At 44.6% G+C, this 26,028-nt stretch overlaps 1 protein-coding gene across 1 annotated transcript in view; it reads right to left on the bottom strand.

The window, feature by feature from the left end:
* Window positions 1–8,232: 8,232 nt before the first annotated feature.
* The window catches only part of LOC121844663 (janus kinase and microtubule-interacting protein 3-like), a 79,880-nt gene continuing 62,084 nt past the window's right edge, over window positions 8,233–26,028 (bottom strand). The window contains exons 9-22 of the mRNA XM_042315010.1: window positions 23,190–23,378; window positions 21,677–21,805; window positions 20,101–20,184; window positions 19,915–19,977; window positions 19,705–19,803; window positions 19,212–19,310; window positions 16,850–16,903; window positions 14,937–15,002; window positions 14,687–14,755; window positions 14,191–14,268; window positions 13,085–13,288; window positions 8,664–8,729; window positions 8,420–8,492; window positions 8,233–8,322 (exon numbers count right to left, since the gene is read on the bottom strand). Of these exons, the coding sequence (XP_042170944.1) occupies window positions 8,442–8,492; window positions 8,664–8,729; window positions 13,085–13,288; window positions 14,191–14,268; window positions 14,687–14,755; window positions 14,937–15,002; window positions 16,850–16,903; window positions 19,212–19,310; window positions 19,705–19,803; window positions 19,915–19,977; window positions 20,101–20,184; window positions 21,677–21,805; window positions 23,190–23,378 (1,251 nt within the window). The 3' untranslated portion in view covers window positions 8,233–8,322; window positions 8,420–8,441. The remainder of the gene's footprint in view (window positions 8,323–8,419; window positions 8,493–8,663; window positions 8,730–13,084; window positions 13,289–14,190; window positions 14,269–14,686; window positions 14,756–14,936; window positions 15,003–16,849; window positions 16,904–19,211; window positions 19,311–19,704; window positions 19,804–19,914; window positions 19,978–20,100; window positions 20,185–21,676; window positions 21,806–23,189; window positions 23,379–26,028) is intronic.

The following is a 26,028-nucleotide window of genomic DNA, read 5'->3' as shown; positions in this document are numbered from 1 at the left end:
TGTCTGAGAATGTGGGGGTGGGGGTTGTAGTTAGCTTACACACTTGAATGCTCACTCAGATCACTTAACGCTGAATGCGGTTGTGTTTTGCCCGTGGCCCTGGGACACAGTTACAATGTGTGGTAGACCCGCTGGATGACTGGTATTACATGACAGACTAAGTTAGCTGGCTAGACTATCTAAACTTCTAGTAATCATGGTCAAATAACCGACCATTGATTTTGTTAGTCACTCAGATATTATATTTAAAAAAACCTGCAAACATGTTTGTCTGCAAAATTAGTAGAATTGCATGAAATGAGTTATACAATTGCTAAATTTTCTCAATGCCACATGGGAAACAATGTAAAATTGCAGCAAAGTTGCTTTAAGATTTACGATGTAACATTTTCTCTTTGCCCCATGGCAAAGTGTAGAATTGAGGCAAATTAAGTCTAACATGCAGACTAGCCGGGGCGCATTCGCGTGCGCCATCGCGCGCAAGTTGATTTTGTCCATCCACAACAGACACGATGAGGACACGCAGGTTGAAATATCAAAACAAACTCTGAAGCAAATATATTCATTTGTGGACAGGTCTAAAAGCAGTAAACATTTATGGCCATTTAGCTTCTGTAGCTTCCTGTTGTTCATTTGTCCTGATATCAACATGTGTGGCTCCACCCCCATCAAAGATGCCTATCCCTGACATACAACATTCAAACATGATTTGATAATTAACATTCCCGTGTAAACAACCTAACTACTCAAACATCTAAGGTGAGGGTTAGAGTCATGTAGACACAGACTCAACAGCTAACAACAAAGGCAGGCAGTACACACAAAAAAGGCAGCCCCCCACACACACACACACACACACTCACTTCCGTGTCTTAGACATCACAGAGAGCAGGCATGGCTGTGGGGTAACTGGGTACTAGTCTTAGACATTAGGGTATGTGAGGTCACAGTGTGGCTGAGAGAGTCTGCATGTTTCTGAGATGCCCTATGGCAGAGACCTACATTTAACAAAAACATTCCTCTACCTCCCTCTACTCCTCCTCCTCCTCCTCCTCGCCACTAGCTTCTCTCCTGTTAGAGGACATACTGTGTTAGGGCTGTGGATTCTCTCATATTAGATGTCATACTGTGTTAGGACGGTGGATTCTCTCCTATTAGAGGTCATACTGTGTTAGGGCTGTGGATTCTCTCACAGAGGTCATACTGTGTTAGGACTGTGGATTCTCTCACAGAGGTCATACTGTGTTAGGGCTGTGGATTCTCTCACAGATGTCATACTGTGTTAGGGCTGTGGATTCTCTCCTATTAGATGTCATACTGTGTTAGGGCTGTGGATTCTCTCCTATTAGATGTCATACTGTGTTAGGGCTGTGGATTCTCTCATATTAGATGTCATACTGTGTTAGGGCTGTGGATTCTCTCACAGATGTCATACTGTGTTAGGGCTGTGGATTCTCTCATATTAGATGTCATACTGTGTTAGGGCTGTGGATTCTCTCCTATTAGAGGTCATACTGTGTTAGGGCTGTGGATTCTCTCATATTAGATGTCATACTGTGTTAGGGCTGTGGATTCTCTCATATTAGATGTCATACTGTGTTAGGGCTGTGGATTCTCTCCTATTAGAGGTCATACTGTGTTAGGGCTGTGGATTCTCTCATATTAGAGGTCATACTGTGTTAGGGCTGTGGATTCTCTCACAGAGGTCATACTGTGTTAGGACTGTGGATTCTCTCACATAGGTCATACTGTGTTAGGGCTGTGGATTCTCTCCTATTAGAGGTCATACTGTGTTAGGACTGTGGATTCTCTCACATAGGTCATACTGTGTTAGGACTGTGGATTCTCTCACATAGGTCATACTGTGTTAGGGCTGTGGATTCTCTCCTATTAGAGGTCATACTGTGTTAGGGATGTGGATTCTCTCACAGAGGTCATACTGTGTTAGGACTGTGGATTCTCTCCTATTAGAGGTCATACTGTGTTAGGACTGTGGATTCTCTCCTATTAGAGGTCATACTGTGTTAGGGCTGTGGATTCTCTCATATTAGAGGTCATACTGTGTTAGGGCTGTGGATTCTCTCCTATTAGATGTCATACTGTGTTAGGGATGTGGATTCTCTCACATAGGTCATACTGTGTTAGGGCTGTGGATTCTCTCCTATTAGATGTCATACTGTGTTAGGACTGTGGATTCTCTCACATAGGTCATACTGTGTTAGGACTGTGGATTCTCTCACATAGGTCATACTGTGTTAGGGCTGTGGATTCTCTCATATTAGAGGTCATACTGTGTTAGGGCTGTGGATTCTCTCCTATTAGAGGTTATACTGTGTTAGGGCTGTGGATTCTCTCCTATTAGAGGTTATACTGTGTTAGGGCTGTGGATTCTCTCCTATTAGAGGTTATACTGTGTTAGGGCTGTGGATTCTCTCCTGTTAGAGGACATACTGTGTTAGGACGGTGGATTCTCTCCTATTAGAGGACATACTGTGTTAGGGCTGTGGATTCTCTCATATTAGATGTCATACTGTGTTAGGGCTGTGGATTCTCTCCTATTAGAGGTTATACTGTGTTAGGGCTGTGGATTCTCTCATATTAGATGTCATACTGTGTTAGGACTGTGGATTCTCTCCTGTTAGAGGTCATACTGTGTTAGGGCTGTGGATTCTCTCATATTAGATGTCATACTGTGTTAGGGCTGTGGATTCTCTCATATTAGATGTCATACTGTGTTAGGGCTGTGGATTCTCTCATATTAGATGTCATACTGTGTTAGGGCTGTGGATTCTCTCCTATTAGAGGTCATACTGTGTTAGGGCTGTGGATTCTCTCACAGAGGTCATACTGTGTTAGGACGGTGGATTCTCTCCTATTAGAGGTCATACTGTGTTAGGGATGTGGATTCTCTCACAGAGGCCATACTGTGTTAGGGCTGTGGATTCTCTCACATAGGTCATACTGTGTTAGGGCTGTGGATTCTCTCACAGAGGTCATACTGTGTTAGGACTGTGGATTCTCTCCTATTAGAGGTCATACTGTGTTAGGGCTGTGGATTCTCTCCTATTAGAGGTCATACTGTGTTAGGACGGTGGATTCTCTCCTATTAGAGGTCATACTGTGTTAGGGCTGTGGATTCTCTCACATTAGAGGTCATACTGTGTTAGGACGGTGGATTCTCTCCTATTAGAGGTCATACTGTGTTAGGGCTGTGGATTCTCTCACAGAGGTCATACTGTGTTAGGACTGTGGATTCTCTCACAGAGGTCATACTGTGGCAGGGCTGTGGATTCTCTCCTATTAGAGGTTATACTGTGTTAGGGCTGTGGATTCTCTCACAGAGGTCATACTGTGTTAGGGCTGTGGATTCTCTCACAGAGGTCATACTGTGTTAGGACTGTGGATTCTCTCCTATTAGAGGTTATACTGTGTTAGGACGGTGGATTCTCTCCTATTAGAGGTCATACTGTGTTAGGACTGTGGATTCTCTCACAGAGGTCATACTGTGTTAGGGATGTGGATTCTCTCACATAGGTCATACTGTGTTAGGACTGTGGATTCTCTCCTATTAGAGGTCATACTGTGTTAGGACTGTGGATTCTCTCCTATTAGAGGTCATACTGTGTTAGGACTGTGGATTCTCTCCTATTAGAGGTCATACTGTGTTAGGGCTGTGGATTCTCTCACAGAGGTCATACTGTGTTAGGACTGTGGATTCTCTCCTATTAGAGGTTATACTGTGTTAGGGCTGTGGATTCTCTCACATAGGTCATACTGTGTTAGGGCTGTGGATTCTCTCCTATTAGAGGTCATACTGTGTTAGGGCTGTGGATTCTCTCACATAGGTCATACTGTGTTAGGGCTGTGGATTCTCTCACAGAGGTCATACTGTGTTAGGGCTGTGGATTCTCTCACAGAGGTCATACTGTGTTAGGGCTGTGGATTCTCTCACAGAGGTCATACTGTGTTAGGGCTGTGGATTCTCTCACAGAGGTCATACTGTGTTAGGGCTGCACCACTGTTAAACATGGAATCTACACTAGGAGAAACAGCACCACTGTTAAATAAGGAATCTACACTAGTAGAAACAGCACCACTTAAACATGGAATCTACACTTGGGGAAACAGCACCACTGTTACAGATGGAATCTACACTAGGAGAAACAGCACCACTGTTACAGATGGAATCTACACTAGGAGAAACAGCACCACTTAAACATGGAATCTACACTAGGAGAAACAGCACCACTGTCCGCCCCACTGCTGTCGTTATTGTTTTGTTTTGTTGATAAAGCGGAGGTGAGGAGCATGGCGCAACATGGTAAAAAAAAAAAAAAAAAAAAAAATCAGCACATTTTCTGCTGTTCTGACGCGCATTGCCATGACGTCATATCGCAGTTTCACCATTAAGGATTCCAGCTTGAAGCTTCTGCTTTTTTACAACTGTAGAACGATCCAAAATGAATCCCCTTTTGTGTATGGTTTTGGATTGAACTGTACATCCTTCTAATAATCATATCCAAGAGTGGCATGGAGAATTTTTTACGCTTTTGTGCTTAAATATGAAGTATTTCAGGTATTTGAAGGCTCAGCGTACATTTAGCTCACCCTTAGCAAACCAGATTGGAACGATCCAGAGTAGAGTGTTAAAGGCCACATAGTCTATTCCTATTGGGAACACATACAAACGCATTGAAACAGCCACGTCTATGGCAAACATTTTCTGTAGTGTAGCGCCCTCTGCTGTTGGAATTCTGCACAGACAACTGAGCCTCAATTCACTTTACACATTCAACTTTAATCAACCAACCAATAACACTTGCATATATATATATATATATATATATATAAAAAAAATATATATATATATAAAAAGATATATAAATATCAAAAGATAAAACAATATTCAACATTGGTTGATAATTATAATACATTTCTAGATGTGTCATAAAGCATTCATATAATATGATTCTTACCTGTGCCTCTGTATGGGGTGGAGACTTTTCCTTATTTGGTTTCAGAAGTGATGTCATCTATCCTAGTATTCAGATATGGCTGGTGACGTCCTGTGTTAATCATTTCAAGTCTTCTGTGTGTGTGTGTGTGTGTGGGTGCGTGCGTGCTTTGTGTTCCTGTGGGTGTGTGTGTGTGCGTGCGTGCTTTGTGTTCCTGTGGGTGTGTGTGTGTGTGAGTGTGAGTGTGAGTGTGTGTGTGTGTGTGTGTGTGCGTGCGTGCTTTGTGTTCCTGTGGGTGTGTGTGTGTGTGTGTGAGTGTGAGTGTGAGTGTGTGTGTGTGTGTGTGTGTGTGTGTGTGTGTGTGTGCGTGCGTGCGTTGTGTTCCTGTGGGTGTGTGTGTGTGTGAGTGTGAGTGTGTGTGTGTGTGTGTGTGTGTGTGTGCGTGCGTGCGTGCGTTGTGTTCCTGTGGGTGTGTGTGTGTGTGAGTGTGAGTGTGAGTGTGTGTGTGTGTGTGTGTGTGTGCGTGCGTGCGTTGTGTTCCTGTGGGTGTGTGTGTGTGTGAGTGTGAGTGTGAGTGTGTGTGTGTGTGTGTGTGCGTGCGTTGTGTTCCTGTGGGTGTGTCTGTGTGTGTGTGCGTGCGTTGTGTTCCTGTGTGTGTGTGTGTGTGTGTGTGTGCGTGCTTTGTGTTCCTGTGGGTGTGTGTGTGTGCGTGCTTTGTGTTCCTGTGTGTGTGTGTCTGTGTGTGTGTGTGCGTGCTTTGTGTTCCTGTGGGTGTGTGTGTGTGCGTGCTTTGTGTTCCTGTGTGTGTGTGTGCGTGCTTTGTGTTCCTGTGGGTGTGTGTGTGTGTGTGTGTGTGTGTGTGTGTGTGTGTGTGTGCGTGCGTGCTTTGTGTTCCTGTGGGTGTGTGTGTGTGTGTGAGTGTGAGTGTGAGTGTGTGTGTGTGCGTGTGCGTGCGTTGTGTTCCTGTGGGTGTGTCTGTGTGTGTGTGCGTGCGTTGTGTTCCTGTGTGTGTGTGTGTGTGTGTGGTGCTTTGTGTTCCTGTGGGTGTGTGTGTGTGTGTGTGTGTGCGTGCTTTGTGTTCCTGTGGGTGTGTGTGTGTGCTTGGTTATGAAGGTGCAGTAGTCCATAAAAACGATGATCCCATTTAATGGCAACATAATGCATAAAATACATCTTTCATTCACAATCTGCATTAACGTGGAGTCATGAAGATTCAATGGGAGGTATTTGTCTCCATCAGGACATAACAGAACTAACCCACCCTCTCCATCAGGACATAACAGAACTAACCAAGCTCCCCATCTAAAACAAACACACCCTCTCCATCAGGACATAACAGAACTAACCCACCCTCTCCATCAGGACATAACAGAACTAACCAAGCTCCCCATCTAAAACAAACACATCTCCATCAGGACAGAAACAGAACTAAAATCACCCTCTCCATCAGGACATAACAGAACTAACCAAGCTCCCCCATCTAAAACAAACTTTGCCCATCAGGACATAACAGAACTAACAAGATCCCCATCTAAAACCCACCTCCCATCAGGACATAACAGAACTAACCCACCCTCTCCATCAGGACATAACAGAACTAACCCACCCTCTCCATCAGGACATAACAGAACTAACCCTCCCCATCTAAAACAAACACACCCTCTCCATCAGGACATAACAGAACTAACCCACCCTCTCCATCAGGACATAACAGAACTAACAAGCTCCCTATCATCTAAAACAAACACACCCTCTCCATCAGGACATAACAGAACTAACCCACCCTCTCCATCAGGACATAACAGAACAACCAATCTAAACACACCCCTCCATCAGGACATAACAGAACTAACCCACCCTCTCCATCAGGACATAACAGAACTAACAAGCTCCCCCATCTAAAACAAACACACCCTCTCCATCAGGACATAACAGAACTAACCCACCCTCTCCATCAGGACATAACAGAACTAACCCACCCTCTCCATCAGGACATAACAGAACTAACCAAGCTCCCCCATCTAAAACAAACACACCCTCTCCATCAGGACATAACAGAACTAACCCACCCTCTCCATCAGGACATAACAGAACTAACCAAGCTCCCCTATCTAAAACAAACACACCCTCTCCATCAGGACATAACAGAACTAACCCACCCTCTCCATCAGGACATAACAGAACTAATCAAGGTCCCCATCTGAAACAAACCCACTCTCTCCCAAGCACCAAGGGGGAAGATCAGATTTACATAAATCTGATCAAATGGAAAATTCTAAAATCATTGAAAGCTCCTTCATTCTTCATCAACAAAAAAATAATATCTAATTTAGCATTTTATTTATTCCTCTTTTGAGAAATGTATTTTAAAATCTTTGCCTTTTTTTCATACATACAAAAATACATGATGTCTAATAATACCATCCGTTTGGCTTCTGGTTTCATTTCAAACACTGAGATTTGAGGAGTTAATGAGTCCCACAGCATGTCTGGACTAGACAGGGGAAGGGCTGAGGCCATAGAGATAGATAGAGGCACACTGGCCACAAAGCCAGTTTTAGCATGGGCAGCATCACTGAAGGCTTTCACCATTTTAAAGTTCGGGGATGGGCTCTCTTTCTGTGACTAGCTCCCTGTGAGTGTAATAACAGCATGGTCAGATAGTGTAAACAGTGGTATGGTGTCCATTTTAGGAAACGCTCAGCTTCAGTGGAGTGTGTGTGAATGTTAAGAGCTAAGGTAAAAATGTCTCACTTCACTGTCGTTTAACATAACCCAACACCTAGTGACCTCGTCAAGAGGTTTTGGATCTCTTGGCTAAAGTGTTGGGTTGAACAGAAAAGATCCAGGATCAAGCCCCGAGCAGGAGTACCGCCTGACTTCACTACAGTTTGTTTTTCAATCAATCAAACTCTTGTTCTTCTTCATGCTTCCAAAGGGAAGCGACCAGAGCACCACCTGCTCAGCAGGGAAAAGAAGACACGAAACACTGCCATTTATTAAGAGTTCTTCAATTCCACTGAAGTCTTCATCCATAGAGAGGAACTCTTCCATAGAGTGTTCCATCGAGACGTCATCATCATCATCATCATCATCATCACTAACGAGGGACAGCAGTCAGGTTTAAAAAGGTTACTGAAGTAAAAAATAAAAAATAAAAAAAGTTTTTTTTTGTCCTTTAAAAAAAACCACACAAAAAAAACCATGGTGATAGAATTCTATCTAAAGTCAGTGTTGCAGCATAGTTGACTGATTTCTCGTGTGAAGAAGTCTCCCTGAAAAGACTTTCAGGACACTGGGAGCCATCTTGGATTCCAAATCCTGTCCTCTTGAACATAATGTACAAGGCAATCTGGAAACCTGTGAACTGAAAGGAAAATATGATATCATGCACAGTATCTAGCCTAATTTACTATTAGAATAGCTAAATAAAACAGACATTTAGAGTTTTTTTAAATACATACTTGCTCTGGCTTCCCTGGAGAACTATGACCAAAGAATGAAGGCTAAAGAAAAAAACAAAAATAAAAATAAAAACTGAACGAATTGAAAGAAGAGAATGGAGAGAAAGGAGTCATTTTTTTGCCAGACAGAGAAAAAAACAGCCATTTGTAGCATTTATACTCCAAGTCAGATTCCATCTAAATAATTTGAACAATACAACACAGTGTCACTGGCTTCAAAAGGGACCATTTGACCCGGATGTACCTTTTCTTCTAGTTCCTTTATCTGTCTTTTCTGAGCTGCTATCCATTCCTCCAGCTCTTTGATTCTCTGGACATAAAAACAGGAGGAACAATAAGGTGGAGAACAAGTCAAATCAGATTAGAGAAATGTTTAACATTGCAATACTGTGGCTGAGGAAGGATAATCTCCCTGGGGAATGGACTGTAGGGTAGCTGAGGAAGGATAATCTCCCTGGGGAATGGACTGTAGGGTAGCTGAGGAAGGATAATCTCCCTGGGGAATGGACTGTAGGGTAGCTGAGGAAGGATAATCTCCCTGGGGAATGGACTGTAGGGTAGCTGAGGAAGGATAATCTCCCTGGGGAATGGACTGTAGGGTAGCTGAGGAAGGATAATCTCCCTGGGGAATGGACTGTAGGGTAGCTGAGGAAGGATAATCTCCCTGGGGAATGGACTGTAGGGTAGCTGAGGAAGGAAGGATAATCTCCCTGGGGAATGGACTGTAGGGTAGCTGAGGAAGGATAATCTCCCTGGGGAATGGACTGTAGGGTAGCTGAGGAAGGATAATCTCCCTGGGGAATGGACTGTAGGGTAGCTGAGGAAGGATAATCTCCCTGGGGAATGGACTGTAGGGTAGCTGAGAGGAAGGAGAATCTCCTGGGGAATGGACTGTAGGGTAGCTGAGGAAGGATAATCTCCCTGGGGAATGGACTGTAGGGTAGCTGAGGAAGGAGAATCTCCCTGGGGAATGGACTGTAGGGTAGCTGAGGAAGGAGAATCTCCCTGGGGAATGGACTGTAGGGTAGCTGAGAGGAAGGAGAATCTCCCTGGGGAATGGACTGTAGGGTAGCTGAGGAAGGAGAATCTCCCTGGGGAATGGACTGTAGGGTAGCTGAGGAAGGAGAATCTCCCTGGGGAATGGACTGTAGGGTAGCTGAGAGGAAGGAGAATCTCCCTGGGGAATGGACTGTAGGGTAGCTGAGAGGAAGGAGAATCTCCCTGGGGAATGGACTGTAGGGTAGCTGAGGAAGGATAATCTCCCTGGGGAATGGACTGTAGGGTAGCTGAGGAAGGAGAATCTCCCTGGGGAATGGACTGTAGGGTAGCTGAGAGGAAGGAGAATAACCCTGGGGAATGTACTGTAGGGTAGCTGAGAGGAAGGAGAATCTCCCTGGGGAATGTACTGTAGGGTAGCTGAGAGGAAGGAGAATCTCCCTGGGGAATGTACTGTAGGGTAGCTGAGAGGAAGGAGAATCTCCCTGGTGAATGGACTGTAGGGTAGCTGAGAGGAAGGAGAATCTCCCTGGGGAATGGACTGTAGGGTAGCTGAGAGGAAGGAGAATCTCCCTGGGGAATGGACTGTAGGGTAGCTGAGAGGAAGGAGAATCTCCCTGGGGAATGGACTGTAGGGTAGCTGAGGAAGGATAATCTCCCTGGGGAATGGACTGTAGGGTAGCTGAGGAAGGAGAATCTCCCTGGGGAATGGACTGTAGGGTAGCTGAGGAAGGAGAATCTCCCTGGGGAATGGACTGTAGGGTAGCTGAGAGGAAGGAGAATCTCCCTGGGGAATGGACTGTAGGGTAGCTGAGAGGAAGGAGAATCTCCCTGGGGAATGGACTGTAGGGTAGCTGAGGAAGGATAATCTCCCTGGGGAATGGACTGTAGGGTAGCTGAGGAAGGAGAATCTCCCTGGGGAATGGACTGTAGGGTAGCTGAGAGGAAGGAGAATAACTCCTGGGGAATGGACTGTAGGGTAGCTGAGAGGAAGGAGAATCTCCCTGGGGAATGGACTGTAGGGTAGCTGAGAGGAAGGAGAATCTCCCTGGGGAATGTACTGTAGGGTAGCTGAGAGGAAGGAGGATCTCCCTGGGGAATGGACTGTAGGGTAGCTGAGAGGAAGGAGAATCTCCCTGGGGAATGGACTGTAGGGTAGCTGAGAGGAAGGAGAATCTCCCTGGGGAATGGACTGTAGGGTAGCTGAGAGGAAGGAGAATCTCCTGGGGAATGGACTGTAGGGTAGCTGAGAGGAAGGAGAATCTCCCTGGGGAATGGACTGTAGGGTAGCTGAGAGGAAGGATAATCTCCCTGGGGAATGTACTGTAGGGTAGCTGAGAGGAAGGAGAATCTCCCTGGGGAATGGACTGTAGGGTTACTGAGAGGAAGGAGAATCTCCCTGGGGAATGGACTGTAGGGTAGCTGAGAGGAAGGAGAATCTCCCTGGGGAATGTAATGTAGGGCAGCTGATGAAGGAGAATCTCCCTGGGGAATGGACTGTAGGGTAGCTGAGAGGAAGGAGAATCTCCCTGGGGAATGGACTGTAGGGTAGCTGAGGAAGGAGAATCTCCCTGGGGAATGTACTGTAGGGCAGCTGAGGAAGGAGAATCTCCCTGGGGAATGGACTGTAGGGTAGCTGAGGGAGAAGGAGAATCTCCCTGGGGAATGGAATGTAGGGTAGCTGAGGGAGAAGGATCTCCCTGGGGAATGGACTGTAGGGTTGCTGAGGAAGGAGAATCTCCCTGGGGAATGGACTGTAGGGTAGCTGAGGGAGAAGAATAATCTCCCTGGGGAATGGACTGTAGGGTTGCTGAGGAAGGAGAATCTCCCTGGGGAATGGACTGTAGGGTTGCTGAGGAAGGAGAATCTCCCTGGGGAATGGACTGTAGGGTAGCTAAGGAAGAAGAATCTCCTGGGGAATAAGACCCACGAGTAATGGTCCTTTCTCTCACCTCCTTTAAACCGGTAGGTGTTATACTGTAGATAGACATAGTATCATTACCTGCAGTATGTGTTATACTGTAGATAGGCACAGTAACAATATTGTCCCTGTTCTGCCTGGTATTAAATTGACTCAGCAGTAATGGTCCATTGTTTTACTGGCTGTAAATACAGTGATAGCTGTCTCTTCTCTCACCTGCTGTGTGTTGTACCAGCTCCATCCTCTACCAGCTCCATCCTCTACCAGCTCCATCCTCTACCAGTACCAGCTCCATCCTCTACCAGCTCCATCCTCTGCCAGCTCCATCCTCTACCAGCTTCATCCTCTACCAGTACCAGCTCCATCCTCTACCAGCTCCATCCTCTACCAGTACCAGCTCCATCCTCTACCAGTACCAGCTCCATCCTCTACCAGCTCCATTGTCTACCAGTACCAGCTCCTTCGTCTACCAGTACCGGCTCCATCCTCTACCAGTACCAGCTCCATGGACGTCTACCAGTACCAGCTTCATCCTCTACCAGTACCAGCTCCATCCTCTACCAGTACCAGCTCCATCCTCTACCAGTACCAGCTCTATCCTCTACCAGTACCAGCTCCATCCTCTACCAGTACCAGCTCCATCATCTACCAGGCACCAGCTTGGGAATGTTATACTGTAGATCCTCTACCAGTACCAGCTCCATCCTCTACCAGTACCAGCTCCATCGTCTACCAGTACCAGCTCAATCCTCTACAGTGATTGCTGTCTCTTCTCTCACCTGCAGTGTGTTGTACCAGCTCCATCCTCTACCAGCTCCATCCTCTACCAGCTCCATCCTCTACCAGCTCCATCCTCTACCAGCTCCATCCTCTACCAGTACCAGCTCCATCCTCTACCAGCTCCATCCTCGACCAGTACCAGCTCCATCCTCTAACAGTACCAGCTCCATCCTCTACCAGCTCCATCCTCTACTAGCTCCATCCTCTACCAGTACCAGCTCCATCCTCTACCAGTACCAGCTCCATCCTCTACCAGTACCAGCTCCATCCTCTACCAGCTCCATCGTCTACCAGTGCCAGCTCCATCCTACCAATACCAGCTCCATCCTCTACCAGTACCAGCTCCATCGTCTACCAGTACCAGCTCAATCCTCTACAGTGATTGCTGTCTCTTCTCTCACCTGCAGTGTGTTGTACCAGCTCCATCCTCTACCAGCTCCATCCTCTACCAGCTCCATCCTCTACCAGCTCCATCCTCTACCAGCTCCATCCTCTACCAGTACCAGCTCCATCCTCTACCAGCTCCATCCTCTACCAGCTCCATCCTCGACCAGTACCAGCTCCATCCTCTAACAGTACCAGCTCCATCCTCTACCAGCTCCATCCTCTACTAGCTCCATCCTCTACCAGTACCAGCTCCATCCTCTACCAGTACCAGCTCCATCCTCTACCAGTACCAGCTCCATCCTCTACCAGCTCCATCGTCTACCAGTACCAGCTCCATCGTCTACCAATACCAGCTCCATCCTCTACCAGTACCAGCTCCATCCTCTACCAGTACCAGCTCCATCATCTACCAGTACCAGCTCCATCCTCTACCAGTACCAGCTCCATCCTCTACCAGTACCAGCTCCATCGTCTACCAGTACCAGCTCCATCCTCTACCAGTACCAGCTCCATCCTCTACCAGTACCAGCTCCATCCTCTACCAGTACCAGCTCCATCCTCTCCCAGCTTCATCCTCTCACCTGCTGTGAGTGCTGTAGCATGTCCATTCTCTCCCTGAGGATCTGTGAGTCCCTCTCTCTGAGCTCCATCATGACTCCTCTCTTCCACTGCTCAACCGCCCGACGCAGTGTCTCCCTCTCGTCGTCCGACAGCATCTCTGACATCTTGGCCCCCGCATCCTGTTGCAGGGTATCAAACAGCATTGCCTCTAGCTCCAAGATCCTCTGGAGGGAGGGAGGGGAGAGAGGGGAGAGAAAGAAGGAGGGTGGCAAGGTCGTTGGTGTTACACCTAACGACCACAAGAGGGCACAGCTGCAGCTAGTCAGTGGGTGGACAATGTGATCCACTGGCTCAATGTCTTCTATAAAAACATATACACTGAGTATATTAAACATTAAGAACACCTGCTCTTTTCATGACAGAGACTGACCAGGTGAATCCAGGTGAAAGCTATGATCCCTTATTGATGTCACTTGTTAAATCCACATGAAATCAGTGTAGATGAAGGGGAGGAGACAGGTTAAACAAGGATTTAAGCCTTGAGACAATTGAGACATGGATTATGTATGTGTGCCATACACAATCCATGTCTCCATTGATTTAAGCAAGACAAAATATTTAAGTGCCTCTGAACGGGGTATGGTAGTAGGTGCCAGGCGCACCGGTTTGAGTCAAGAACTACAATGCTGCTGGGTTTTTCATGTGTATCAAGAATGGTCCACTGACCCAAAGGACATCTAGCCAACTTGACAACTATGGGAAGCATTGGGCCAGCATCCCTGTGGAAGGCTTCTGACACCTTGCCCCGATGAACTGAGTCTGTCATGAGGACAAAAAGGGGGGTGGCAACTCAATATTAGGAAGGTGTTCTTAATGTTTTGTGCACTCATTGTATATTTGTATATTTTGACTTTAGTCATTTAGCAGATATCAATCAAATGTATTTATAAAGCCCTTCTTACATCAGCTGATGTCACAAAGTGCTGTACAGAAACCCAGCATAAAACCCCAAACAGCAAGCAATGCAGATGTAGAAGCACGGATGCTCTTATCCAGAGCGCGACTGTTAGTTTTACAAAGGCAAGTTTTTTTCCTGGAACATTTGGGTCCATTTGAAATGTCTCACCTTGTGAGCCTGAGCCATGGACTGTTTCCTGTAGTCCAACTCCTCATCCAGATAGCCTTTCTGTTTACTGAACACATGCTGCAAATAACACACAACACAACCTGATCATCCAGCCAACTCCAACTGAAGATTCATACAAAATCATTCATTCATTCATTCATTCATTCATTTCTTTGTTTGTTAATTAATTAATTCATTCATTTATTTATTCATTCATTTGTTTGTTTGTTTATTCATTAATTTCTTTAATTCATTAATTTTTTTATTCATTTATTCATTTGATAATTCATTATTTCCTTCATTCATTAATTTGTTAATTCATTCATTCATATAAGATGTCTGTTAAATACTGTAGGTCGGGCTACAATATATTGCCAGTTGCCAATGCACTTTAAGCATATAACACGTACTTCCATGCATCAGCAACATATTAAACAACTTGAGCAACATGCTAAATGAGAAGGGTTAAAAAATAAAATATAGATCAGCCATTTACCTTCTCACTTTCAATGTCCATCCTTTTCTGTGCTAAAGCTGTTTTGGTGACCTCTATATTCTCAAGCCACTGAAATGAGAAGATAATAAACTGGGATAATTCAGCTGGGAATAAAACATTACTTTATCTCATTAACTCAAATGATGCAAAGCCTACTATACGACAGGGATTCAAAGACAAGGCAGGCATTCAAACAAACAAAGATTTAAAAACAGCCTTTTGAAATGTAAGTTGCTGAGAATATAACTACCCTCTCTGCTAGCGTTAAGACGGTCCTGGCGTGAATGGCCACCACCTGCTCCTCGTTGGATAGGTTCTGGGTGGTACATGGCACATAAGGAGAACACAACACTCAGACACTCAGTATCAAGCAGACAGCAGATCCATCAACAGTCAGACACTCAGTATCAAGCAGACAGCAGATCCATCAACAGTCAGACACTCAGTATCAAGCAGACAGCAGATCCATCAACACTCAGACACTCAGTATCAAGCAGACAGCAGATCCATCAACAGTCAGCATCAAGCAGACAGCAGATCCATCAACAGTCAGCCACTCAGTATCAAGCAGACAGCAGATCCATCAACACTGAGACACTCAGCATCAAGCAGACATCAGATCCATCAACACTGAGACACTCAGTATCAAGCAGACAGCAGATCCATCAACACAGAGACACTCAGTATCAAGCAGACATCAGATCCATCAACACTGAGACACTCAGTATCAAGCAGACAGCAGATCCATCAACACTGAGACACTCAGTATCAAGCAGACAGCAGATCCATCAACACAGAGACACTCAGCATCAAGCAGACATCAGATCCATCAACACTGAGACACTCAGTATCAAGCAGACAGCAGATCCATCAACAGTCAACATCAAGCAGACACAGATCCATCAACACAGAGACACTCAGTATCAAGCAGACAGCAGAGAGACACTCAGCATCAAGCGGACAGCAGATCCATCAACAGTCAGCATCAAGCAGACAGCAGATCCATCAACAGTCAGCATCAAGCAGACACCAGATCCATCAACACTCAGACACTCAGTATCAAGCCGACAGCAGATCCATCAACAGTCAGCATCAAGCAGACACCAGATCCATCAACAGTCAGACACTCAGTATCAAGCAGACAGCAGATCCATCAACACTCAGACACTCAGCAGAGACAGCAGATCCATCAACACTCAGACACTCAGTATCAAGCAGACAGCAAATCCATCAACAGTCAGAGACAGCAGATCCATCAACAGTCAGATCAAGCAGACAGCAGATCCATCAACAGTCAGCAGACACAGATCCATCAACACTGTCAGCATCAGCAGACATCCATCAACACAGAGACACTCAGCATCAAGACAGCAGATCCATCAACAGTCAGAGACACTCAGTATCAAGCAGACAGCAGATCCATCAACACAGAGCATCAACAGTCAGCATCAAGACAGCAGATCCATCAACAGTCAGCATCAAGCAGACAGCAGATCCATCAACACTGAGACACTCAGCATCAAGCAGACAGCAGATCCATCAACAGTCAGACACTCAGTATCAGACACAGCAGATCCATCAACAGTCAGACACTCAGTATCAAGCAGACAGCAGATCCATCAACACAGAGACACTCAGTATCAAGCAGACAGCAGATCCATCAACACTGAGACACTCAGCATCAGATCCATCAACAGTCAGCATCAAGCAGACACCAGATCCATCAACACAGACAGCCAGTATCAGAGACAGAGATCATCAACACTGAGACCAGTCAGGTTGGACAGGATCCATCACTGAGACAGTATCAAGCAGACAGCATATCAACAGTCAACATCAAGCAGACAGTAGATCCAAATGAACATACACAAGAGACATTATCCCCCAGTATATCAAGCTTTTTCATTAGCTCCATCAACAGTCATCAAGAGACAGCAGATCCATCCAGTCAGCATCAAGCAGACACCAGATCATCAACACTCAGACACTCAGTATCAAGCCAAATCCATCAACAGTCCCATCAACAGTCAGACACAGCAGACATCAGATCCATCACACAGAGCCAGATAGACAGAGCAATGAGTCCAGTGAGGTTGGAGTGGATCCTACTGCAGGCAGACATACATGAACATACATGTAGATAGGAAATGAACATACACTTACGGCATTATCCCCCAGTATATCTAGCTTTTTCATTAGCTCTGTGATGATGATGTCCTGCCAGGGAGAAGAGACAAGAACATCAGGTTAAACTTCAAATCAACTCCTTAACACTCCCCCTAGACCAAGGGTATTCAACTCTGACCCTACGAGGACAACTACTGGTTGTCTGTTCTACCTGATCATTAATATCACCCCACCTGGTGTCCCAGGTCTAAATCAGGCCCTGATCATTAATATCACCCCACCTGGTGTCCCAGGTCTAAATCAGGCCCTGATCATTGATATCACCCTCCTGGTGTCCCAGGTCTAAATCAGGCCCTGATCATTAATATCACCCCACCTGGTGTCCCAGGTCTAAATCAGGCCCTGATCATTAATATCACCCCACCTGGTGTCCCAGGTCTAAATCAGGCCCTGATCATTAATATCACCCCACCTGGTGTCCCAGGTCTAAATCAGGCCCTGATCATTAATATCACCCACCTGGTGTCCCAGGTCTAAATCAGGCCCTGATCATTAATATCACCCCACCTGGTGTCCCAGGTCTAAATCAGGCCCTGATCATTAATATCACCCACCTGGTGTCCCAGGTCTAAATCAGGCCCTGATCATTAATATCACCCACCTGGTGTCCCAGGTCTAAATCAGGCCCTGATCATTAATATCACCCCACCTGGTTTCCCAGGTCTAAATCAGGCCCTGATCATTAATATCACCCACCTGGTGTCCCAGGTCTAAATCAGGCCCTGATCATTAATATCACCCCACCTGGTTTCCCAGGTCTAAATCAGGCCCTGATCATGAATATCACCCACCTGGTGTCCCAGGTCTAAATCAGGCCCTGATCATTAATATCACCCCACCTGGTGTCCCAGGTCTAAATCAGGCCCTGATTAGAAGGGAACAATGAAGAAATGCAGTGGAACTGGCTTTGAGGTCAAGATTTGAATTTGAGGCCCCTAGACACTCTCCTAGTCCCTGGCTCCTAGCCTCTACCCCCTAGCACCTTTTATATTATATTATTATTATAGATAAAGACTCAATGTGACTCCCTCGGCCTCACAGTCCACCTGCAGTGGACTGATGCCTTCACAGAAGTATAATATACAGTGGGGCAAAATAGTATTTAGTCAGCCACCAATTGTGCAAGTTCTCCCACTTAAAAAGATGAGAGGCCTCTAATTTTCATCATAGGTAGACTTCAACTATGACAGACAAAATGAGAAAATAAAATGCAGAAAATTACATTGTAGGATTTTTAATGAATTTATTTGCAAATTATGGTGGAAAATAAGTATTTGGTCACCTACAAACAAACAAGATTTCTTGCTCTCACAGACCTGTAACTTCTTCTTTAAGAGGCTCCTCTGTCCTCCACTCGTTACCTGTATTAATGGCACCTGTTTGAACTTGTTATCAGTATAAAAGACACCGGTCCACAACCTCAAACAGTCACACTCCAAACGCCACTATGGCCAAGACCAAAGAGCTGTCAAAGGACACCAGAAACAAAATTGTTGACCCGTACCAGGCTGGGAAGACTGAATCTGCAATAGGTAAGCAGCTTGGTTTGAAGAAATCAACTGTGGGAGCAATTATTAGGAAATGGAAGACATACAAGACCACTGATAATCTCCCTCGATCTGGGGCTCCACGCACTATCTCACCCCGTGGGGTCAAAATGATCACAAGAACGGTGAGCAAAAATCCAAGAACCACACGGGGGGACCTAGTGAATGACCTGCAGAGAGCTGGGACCAAAGTAACAAAGCCTACCATCATCAAGGGCATTGAAGATGAAACGTGGCTGGGTCTTTCAGGATGACAATGATCCCAAACACACCGCCCGGGCAACGAAGGAGGGGCTTGGTAAGAAGCATTTCAAGGTCCTGGAGTGGCTTAGCCAGTCTCCAGATCTCAACCCCATAGAAAATCTTTGGAGGGAGTTGAAAGTCCGTGTTGCCCAACAACAGCCCCAAAACATCACTGCTTTTAGAGGAGATCTGCATAGAGGAATGGGCCAAAATACCAGCAACAGTGTGTGAAAACCTTGTGAAGACTTCCAGAAAACATTTGACCTCTGTCATTGCCAACAAAGGGTATATAACTAAGTATTGTTTTGTAGGTGACCAAATACTTATTTCCCAACATAATTTGCAAATAAATTCATTTAAAAATCCTACAATGTGATTTTCTGGATTTTTTTTCTAATTTTGTCTGTTATAGTTGAAGTGTACCTATGATGAAAATTACAGGCCTCTCTCATCTTTGTAAGTGGGAGAACTTGCACAATTGGTGGCTGACTAAATACTTTTTTGCCCCACTGTATTTATATATGATATTATTATTATTATAGACTCACTGTGACTCCCTCGGCCTCACAGTACACCTGCAGTGGACTGATGCCTTCACAAAAGTGGATGTCGTGGAAGTTGATTCCTGGAGATCTCCTCTCCCTCTCCTGGATGGTGATAGATGACATTATTACTAGATGGCCCATCTTGGAGACCATGGGCATGTAAAACTAGCCTGCAACTCTTTCATTAGCTGAAGTATGTACGAGTACAGATAAAACTGACAATACATTTCCAAAAACGTGAATATCATTAAGATTAAACATTTTTCTGTCCAATCGTTTACAAGGTCCAGTGAAACCTGATAGAGATTGGAGAGGATGAAGCTAGGGGATGTGGCCCCCCGAGAAAGAGGATGGAGCTAGGGGCGGCGCCCGAGATAGAGGATGGGGCTAGGGGGCGCCTGAGAAAGGGGACGCCTGAGAAAGGGGATGGAGCGGGGCTAGGGGGGGCGGCGCCCCGAGAAAGCAGTTGTGAGGGGTCAAATGGCCTTGCTCTTACTTCAAGTTCAAGGATCCGGAACTCCAGGAGTTCATTTTGGTCTCTGGCGTCCTGAAATTCATTTTTTAAACGTGACTCCTCTGTTTCCATGTGCTTGATCTGTTAAGAGACAGAAATACACCGGGGAAATGTAATCACATGTTCCCAATCACACCTGAAATACATGTGACATATCACTTCAGGTAAATGTCATGGATAAGACTTTTATACCTTCTCTATAAGTTCTTGATTTCTTTGATACAGAGCTTGTTTCTCCTCGATCCACTTCATATCCTACAAACACACAGGAAATCAGTGACAAAGAACTCTGTGTGTGTGTGTGTGTGTGTGTGTGTGTGTGTGTGTGTGTGTGTGTGTGTGTGTGTGTGTGTGTGTGTGTGTGTGTAATCCAGTCACCTGTCCTTGCTGGGACAGAACACACTCCAGGTCCTGTATTCTGGTTTGGTAGAGAATAAGCTCTGCTTGCAACTGTTCTCTTGTCTGTGGAGTGAAGAGAACAACATTCACTGGTTATATACAATGATAATAAATGCTAGTAGATTATGTTTCTCTACCTGGTTCAGTCTCTATGGCAGCATTCTGTCTCTACCTGGTTCAGTCTCTACCTGGTTCAGTCTCTACCTGGTTCAGTCTCTATGGCAGCATTCAGTCTCTACCTGGTTCAGTCTCTATGGCAGCATTCTGTCTCTACCTGGTTCAGTCTCTACCTGGTTCAGTCTCTACCTGGTTCAGTCTCTATGGCAGCATTCTGGATCTCTACCTGGTTCAGTCTCTACCTGGTTCAGTCTCTACCTGGTTCAGTCTCTATGGCAGCATTCAGTCTCTACCTGGTTCAGTCTCTATGGCAGCATTCTGGCTCTACCTGGTTCAGTCTCTACCTGGTTCAGTCTCTATGGCAGCATTCTGTCTCTACCTGGTTCAGTCTCTACCTGGTTCAGTCTCTACCTGGTTCAGTCTCTATGGCAGCATTCTGTCTCTACCTGGTTCAGTCTCTACCTGGTTCAGTCTCTACCTGGTTCAGTCTCTATGGCAGTCTCTACCTGGTTCAGTCTCTATGGCCATGGTTCAGTCTCTACCTGGTTCAGTCTCTATGGCAGCATTCTGTCTCTACCTGTTCAGTCTCTACCTGGCAGCTCTATTCTGGATCTACCTGGTTCAGTCTCTACCTGGTTCAGTCTCTATGGCAGCATTCTGGATTACCTGGTTCAGTCTCTACCTGGTTCAGTCTCTACCTGGTTCAGACTCTACCTGGTTCAGACTCTACCTGGTTCAGACTCTACCTGGTTCAGACTCTACCTGGTTCAGACTCTACCTGGTTCAGTCTCTATGTCAGCATTATGTCTCTACCTGGTTCTGTCTCTATGACAGCATTCAGTCTCTACCTGGTTCAGTCTCTACCTGGTTCAGACTCTACCTGGTTCAGACTCTACCTGGTTCAGACTCTACCTGGTTCAGACTCTACCTGGTTCAGACTCTACCTGGTTCAGTTTTTACCTGGTTCTGTCTCTATGGCAGCATTCAGTCTCTACCTGGTTCAGTCTCTATGACAGCATTCAGTCTCTACCTGGTTCAGTCTCTATGGCAGCATTCTGTCTCTACCTGGTTCTGTCTCTATGACAGCATTCAGTCTCTACCTGGTTCAGTCTCTATGGCAGCATTCAGTCTCTACCTGGTTCAGTGTCTAGGGCAGCATTCTGGCTCTACCTGGTCAGTCTCTACCTGGTTCAGTGTCTAGGGCAGCATTTTGGTTTGAGACTTGCGTGCTTAACTCACATTTTCTCTCACGGACGTCAATGCATGATTTATGTGAATGTCTGGGCTGAATCAGGCCTTGGAGGAGTCCTACTTATGAAGGACAGGTGAATACGACTATAGCCCAATACTTCCAGTGGACTAGAGGTCTGAAATACATTACTGCCCAGTGAATGAAATACACGTTTTGATAATGGCATCATAATAGAGCACCTCTTACCTTGACTTCCTTCTCTGCATCAAACGTGCCCCCCACCTGCTCCTGTAGAAGTGCATAGGCTCTCTGAAGAGCCTGGTACTCCATGGTCAACTGATGAAACCTCATCTCTGTCTCCTCCCTGATCATACCCTACAGGCAGACAGGCAGACAGAAAGACAGGTAGACAGACAGGCAGACAGGCAGACAGAAAGACAGGTAGACAGACAGGCAGACAGGCAGACAGAAAGACAGGTAGACAGACAGGCAGGCAAACAGAAAGACAGGTAGACAGACAGGCAGGCAAACAGAAAGACAGGTAGACAGGCAGACAGGGCAGACAGAAAGACAGGCAGACAGACAGGCAGACAGGCAGACAGAAAGACAGGTAGACAGACAGGCAGGCAAACAGAAAGACAGGTAGACAGGCAGACAGGTAGACAGATGGGCAGACAGGCAGACAGATGGGCAGGCAGACAGACGGGAAGACAGGCAGAAAGACAGACAGGCAGATGTACAGACAGACAGGTAGACAGACAGGCAGACAGACAGGCAGACAGAGGAGACAGGGTCAGACGGAGAAGACAGAAACAACAGTGAGCAGACAGGTAGATGTACAGACAATACAGAAACAACAGTGAGGGTAGTCAGAGGTCACTGTCCCTCCCCATGGTCATTATAACACAATATCAGAAACAACAGTGAGGGTAGTCAGAGGTCGCTGTCCCTCCCCATGGTCATTATAACACAATATCAGAAACAACAGTGAGGGTAGTCAGAGGTCACTGTCCCTCCCCATGGTCATTATAACACAATATCAGAAACAACAGTGAGGGAGGTCAGAGGTCGCTGTCCCTCCCCACGGTCATTATAACACAATATCAGAAACAACAGTGAGGGTAGTCAGAGGTCGCTGTCCCTCCCCATGGTTATTCTAACACAATATCAGAAACAACAGTGAGGGAGGTAAGAGGTCGCTGTCCCTCCCCATGGTTATTATAACACAATATCAGAAACAACAGTGAGGGAGGTCAGAGGTCACTGTCCCTCCCCATGGTCATTATAACATTATAACACAATATCAGAAACAACATATGACAATAGAAACAGGCAATATGTCTGCTTCTCGGTAAACGTTGCGTTGCATATTTACACTTCTGTAATTGACTGCTGTATATCAAGAATGGAAACACACTTCCACATTCATTCATAGTTCTGATACAAACCAAATGTCTAAACGTCAAGCTGTCATCAGGGAGCAATCAGACGACAAAATATACATGTATATCTCTCTCTCTCCCTCCTCTCTCTTTTTCTCTGTCTTGACCTTTCTCTTTCCTCTCTCCCTCTCTCTTGATCACACTCTTTCTCTCTGTCTTGACCTTTCTCTTTCCTCTCTCCCTCTCTCTTGATCACACTCTTTCTCTCTGTCTTGACCTTTCTCTTTCCTCTCTCCCTCTCTCTTGATCACACTCTTTCTCTCTGTCAGACTCCCCTTTAAACACGACAAGCAGAACTGTGTGTCTCCAGGTCTTACCTCCTCCAGGTCATCGTCTGGTGTGCACGGTGTCCTGTCTGTGTGGAAGGAGATGGAGGAACCGTCTGAGTCTATAGAAGCCTCTTCATCGTAACCAAAGAACGTCTCTACCACCGGTTTACACGGCCTGATGGCCTTCTTCCTCCCTATGCTGCCCTGCCGTCTGTACCTCAGCAGCATATCTCTTTCCTAGAACATCATTCCATAGAAGATGAAGGAAAATGTTGTTTGTCATGTGCCGAATACAACAGGCGTATTAAACAGAGCTTTCCTCATAGACACCTAATATTAAACAGTACTATCCTCATAGACACCTAATATTAAACAGTACTATCCTCATAGACATAGCTAGATAGTCAACAGTACTATCCTCAGTGATATAGTTAATATTCAACAGTACTATCCTCATAGACACCTAATATTAAACAGTACTATCCTCATAGACACCTAATATTAAACAGTACTATCCTCATAGACACCTAATATTAAACAGTACTATCCTCATAGACACCTAATATTAAACAGTACTATCCTCATAGACACCTAATATTAAACAGTACTATCCTCATAGACACCTAATATTAAACAGTACTATCCTCAGACACCTAATATTAAACAGTACTATCCTCATAGACACCTAATATTAAACAGTACTATCCTCATAGACACCTAATATTAAACAGTACTATCCTCAGAGACACCTAATATTAAACAGTACTATCCTCAGAGACACCTAAGATTAAACAGTACTATCCTCATAGACACCTAATATTAAACAGTACTATCCTCAGACATAGCTAGATATTAAACAGTACTATCCTCATAGACACCTAATATTAAACAGTACTATCCTCATAGACACCTAATATTAAACAGTACTATCCTCAGAGACATAGTTAATATTAAACAGTACTATCCTCAGAGACACCTAATATTAAACAGTACTATCCTCAGAGACATAGTTAATATTAAACAGTACTATCCTCAGAGACACCTAATATTAAACAGTACTATCCTCAGAGACACCTAATATTAAACAGTACTATCCTCATAGACACCTAATATTAAACAGTACTATCCTCATAGACACCTAATATTAAACAGTACTATCCTCATAGACACCTAATATTAAACAGTCTATCCTCAGAGACACCTAATATTAAACAGTACTATCCTCATAGACACCTAATATTAAACAGTACTATCCTCAGAGACACCTAATATTAAACAGTACTATCCTCATAGACACCTAATATTAAACAGTACTATCCTCAGAGACACCTAATATTAAACAGTACTATCCTCATAGACACCTAATATTAAACAGTACTATCCTCAGAGACACCTAATATTAAACAGTACTATCCTCATAGACACCTAATATTAAACAGTACTATCCTCATAGACACCTAATATTAAACAGTACTATCCTCAGAGACACCTAATATTAAACAGTACTATCCTCATAGACACCTAATATTAAACAGTACTATCCTCATAGACACCTAATATTAAACAGTACTATCCTCAGAGACACCTAATATTAAACAGTACTATCCTCATAGACACCTAATATTAAACAGTACTATCCTCAGAGACACCTAATATTAAACAGTACTATCCTCAGAGACACCTAATATTAAACAGTACTATCCTCAGAGACATAGTTAATATTAAACAGTACTATCCTCATAGACACCTAATATTAAACAGTACTATCCTCATAGACACCTAATATTAAACAGTACTATCCTCATAGACACCTAATATTAAACAGTACTATCCTCATAGACACCTAATATTAAACAGTACTATCCTCATAGACACCTAATATTAAACAGTACTATCCTCATAGACACCTAATATTAAACAGTACTATCCTCAGAGACACCTAATATTAAACAGTCTATCCTCAGAGACACCTAATATTAAACAGTACTATCCTCAGAGACACCTAATATTAAACAGTACTATCCTCAGAGACATAGTTAATATTAAACAGTACTATCCTCATAGACACCTAATATTAAACAGTACTATCCTCATAGACACCTAATATTAAACAGTACTATCCTCATAGACACCTAATATTAAACAGTACTATCCTCATAGACACCTAATATTAAACAGTACTATCCTCATAGACACCTAATATTAAACAGTACTATCCTCAGAGACACCTAATATTAAACAGTACTATCCTCAGAGACATCGTTAATATTAAACAGTACTATCCTCAGAGACACCTAATATTAAACAGTACTATCCTCAGAGACATAGTTAATATTAAACAGTACTATCCTCAGAGACATAGTTAATATTAAACAATAGTACAGTAATAGTGCACTACTATATATAGGGAAAGTGTGAGAGTAAGACACACAAGGACATTTCCATATCAGAGTCTGGGGAGAGGTTGCATCAAACTAAGATTATATTGATATAAGATTAGATTAGTTGTTGTTTCTATCAAACTTTCCCTCATGTTGCATTCCTGTCATAATACTTGATGGATTTATCTTAATGAACTTACAATCACACTCTTCACGTATCCAGCTGTCTCCAGTGCCTAGAAAACACAGGCATTTTGTTGTTGTTGTTGCAATGTCTCATCCTGTGTTTCATGACTACAAATCCCTTCCGTTTGATTCAAAATCATCAGTGTGTGGGGCCTACCAGTGAAGGCGACTGTGAGCATGAGTGTGACAGAGAGAGAGAGAAAAATAGAGAAAGAGAGAGAGAGGGATGGAGAGAGAGAGAGAGAGAAAGAAAGAAACAAAGAGGGTAAGCGAGTAAGAAAGATAGATAAAGAATGACAGAGAGTAAGCGAGAGAGAGAA

The sequence above is a fragment of the Oncorhynchus tshawytscha genome, unplaced genomic scaffold (genome assembly GCF_018296145.1).
Source record: "Oncorhynchus tshawytscha isolate Ot180627B unplaced genomic scaffold, Otsh_v2.0 Un_contig_5353_pilon_pilon, whole genome shotgun sequence".
Lineage (NCBI taxonomy): Eukaryota > Metazoa > Chordata > Actinopteri > Salmoniformes > Salmonidae > Oncorhynchus > Oncorhynchus tshawytscha.
The sequence above is the reverse complement of the archived record's forward strand: the minus strand, read 5'-3'. Positions and strand labels throughout refer to the sequence as shown.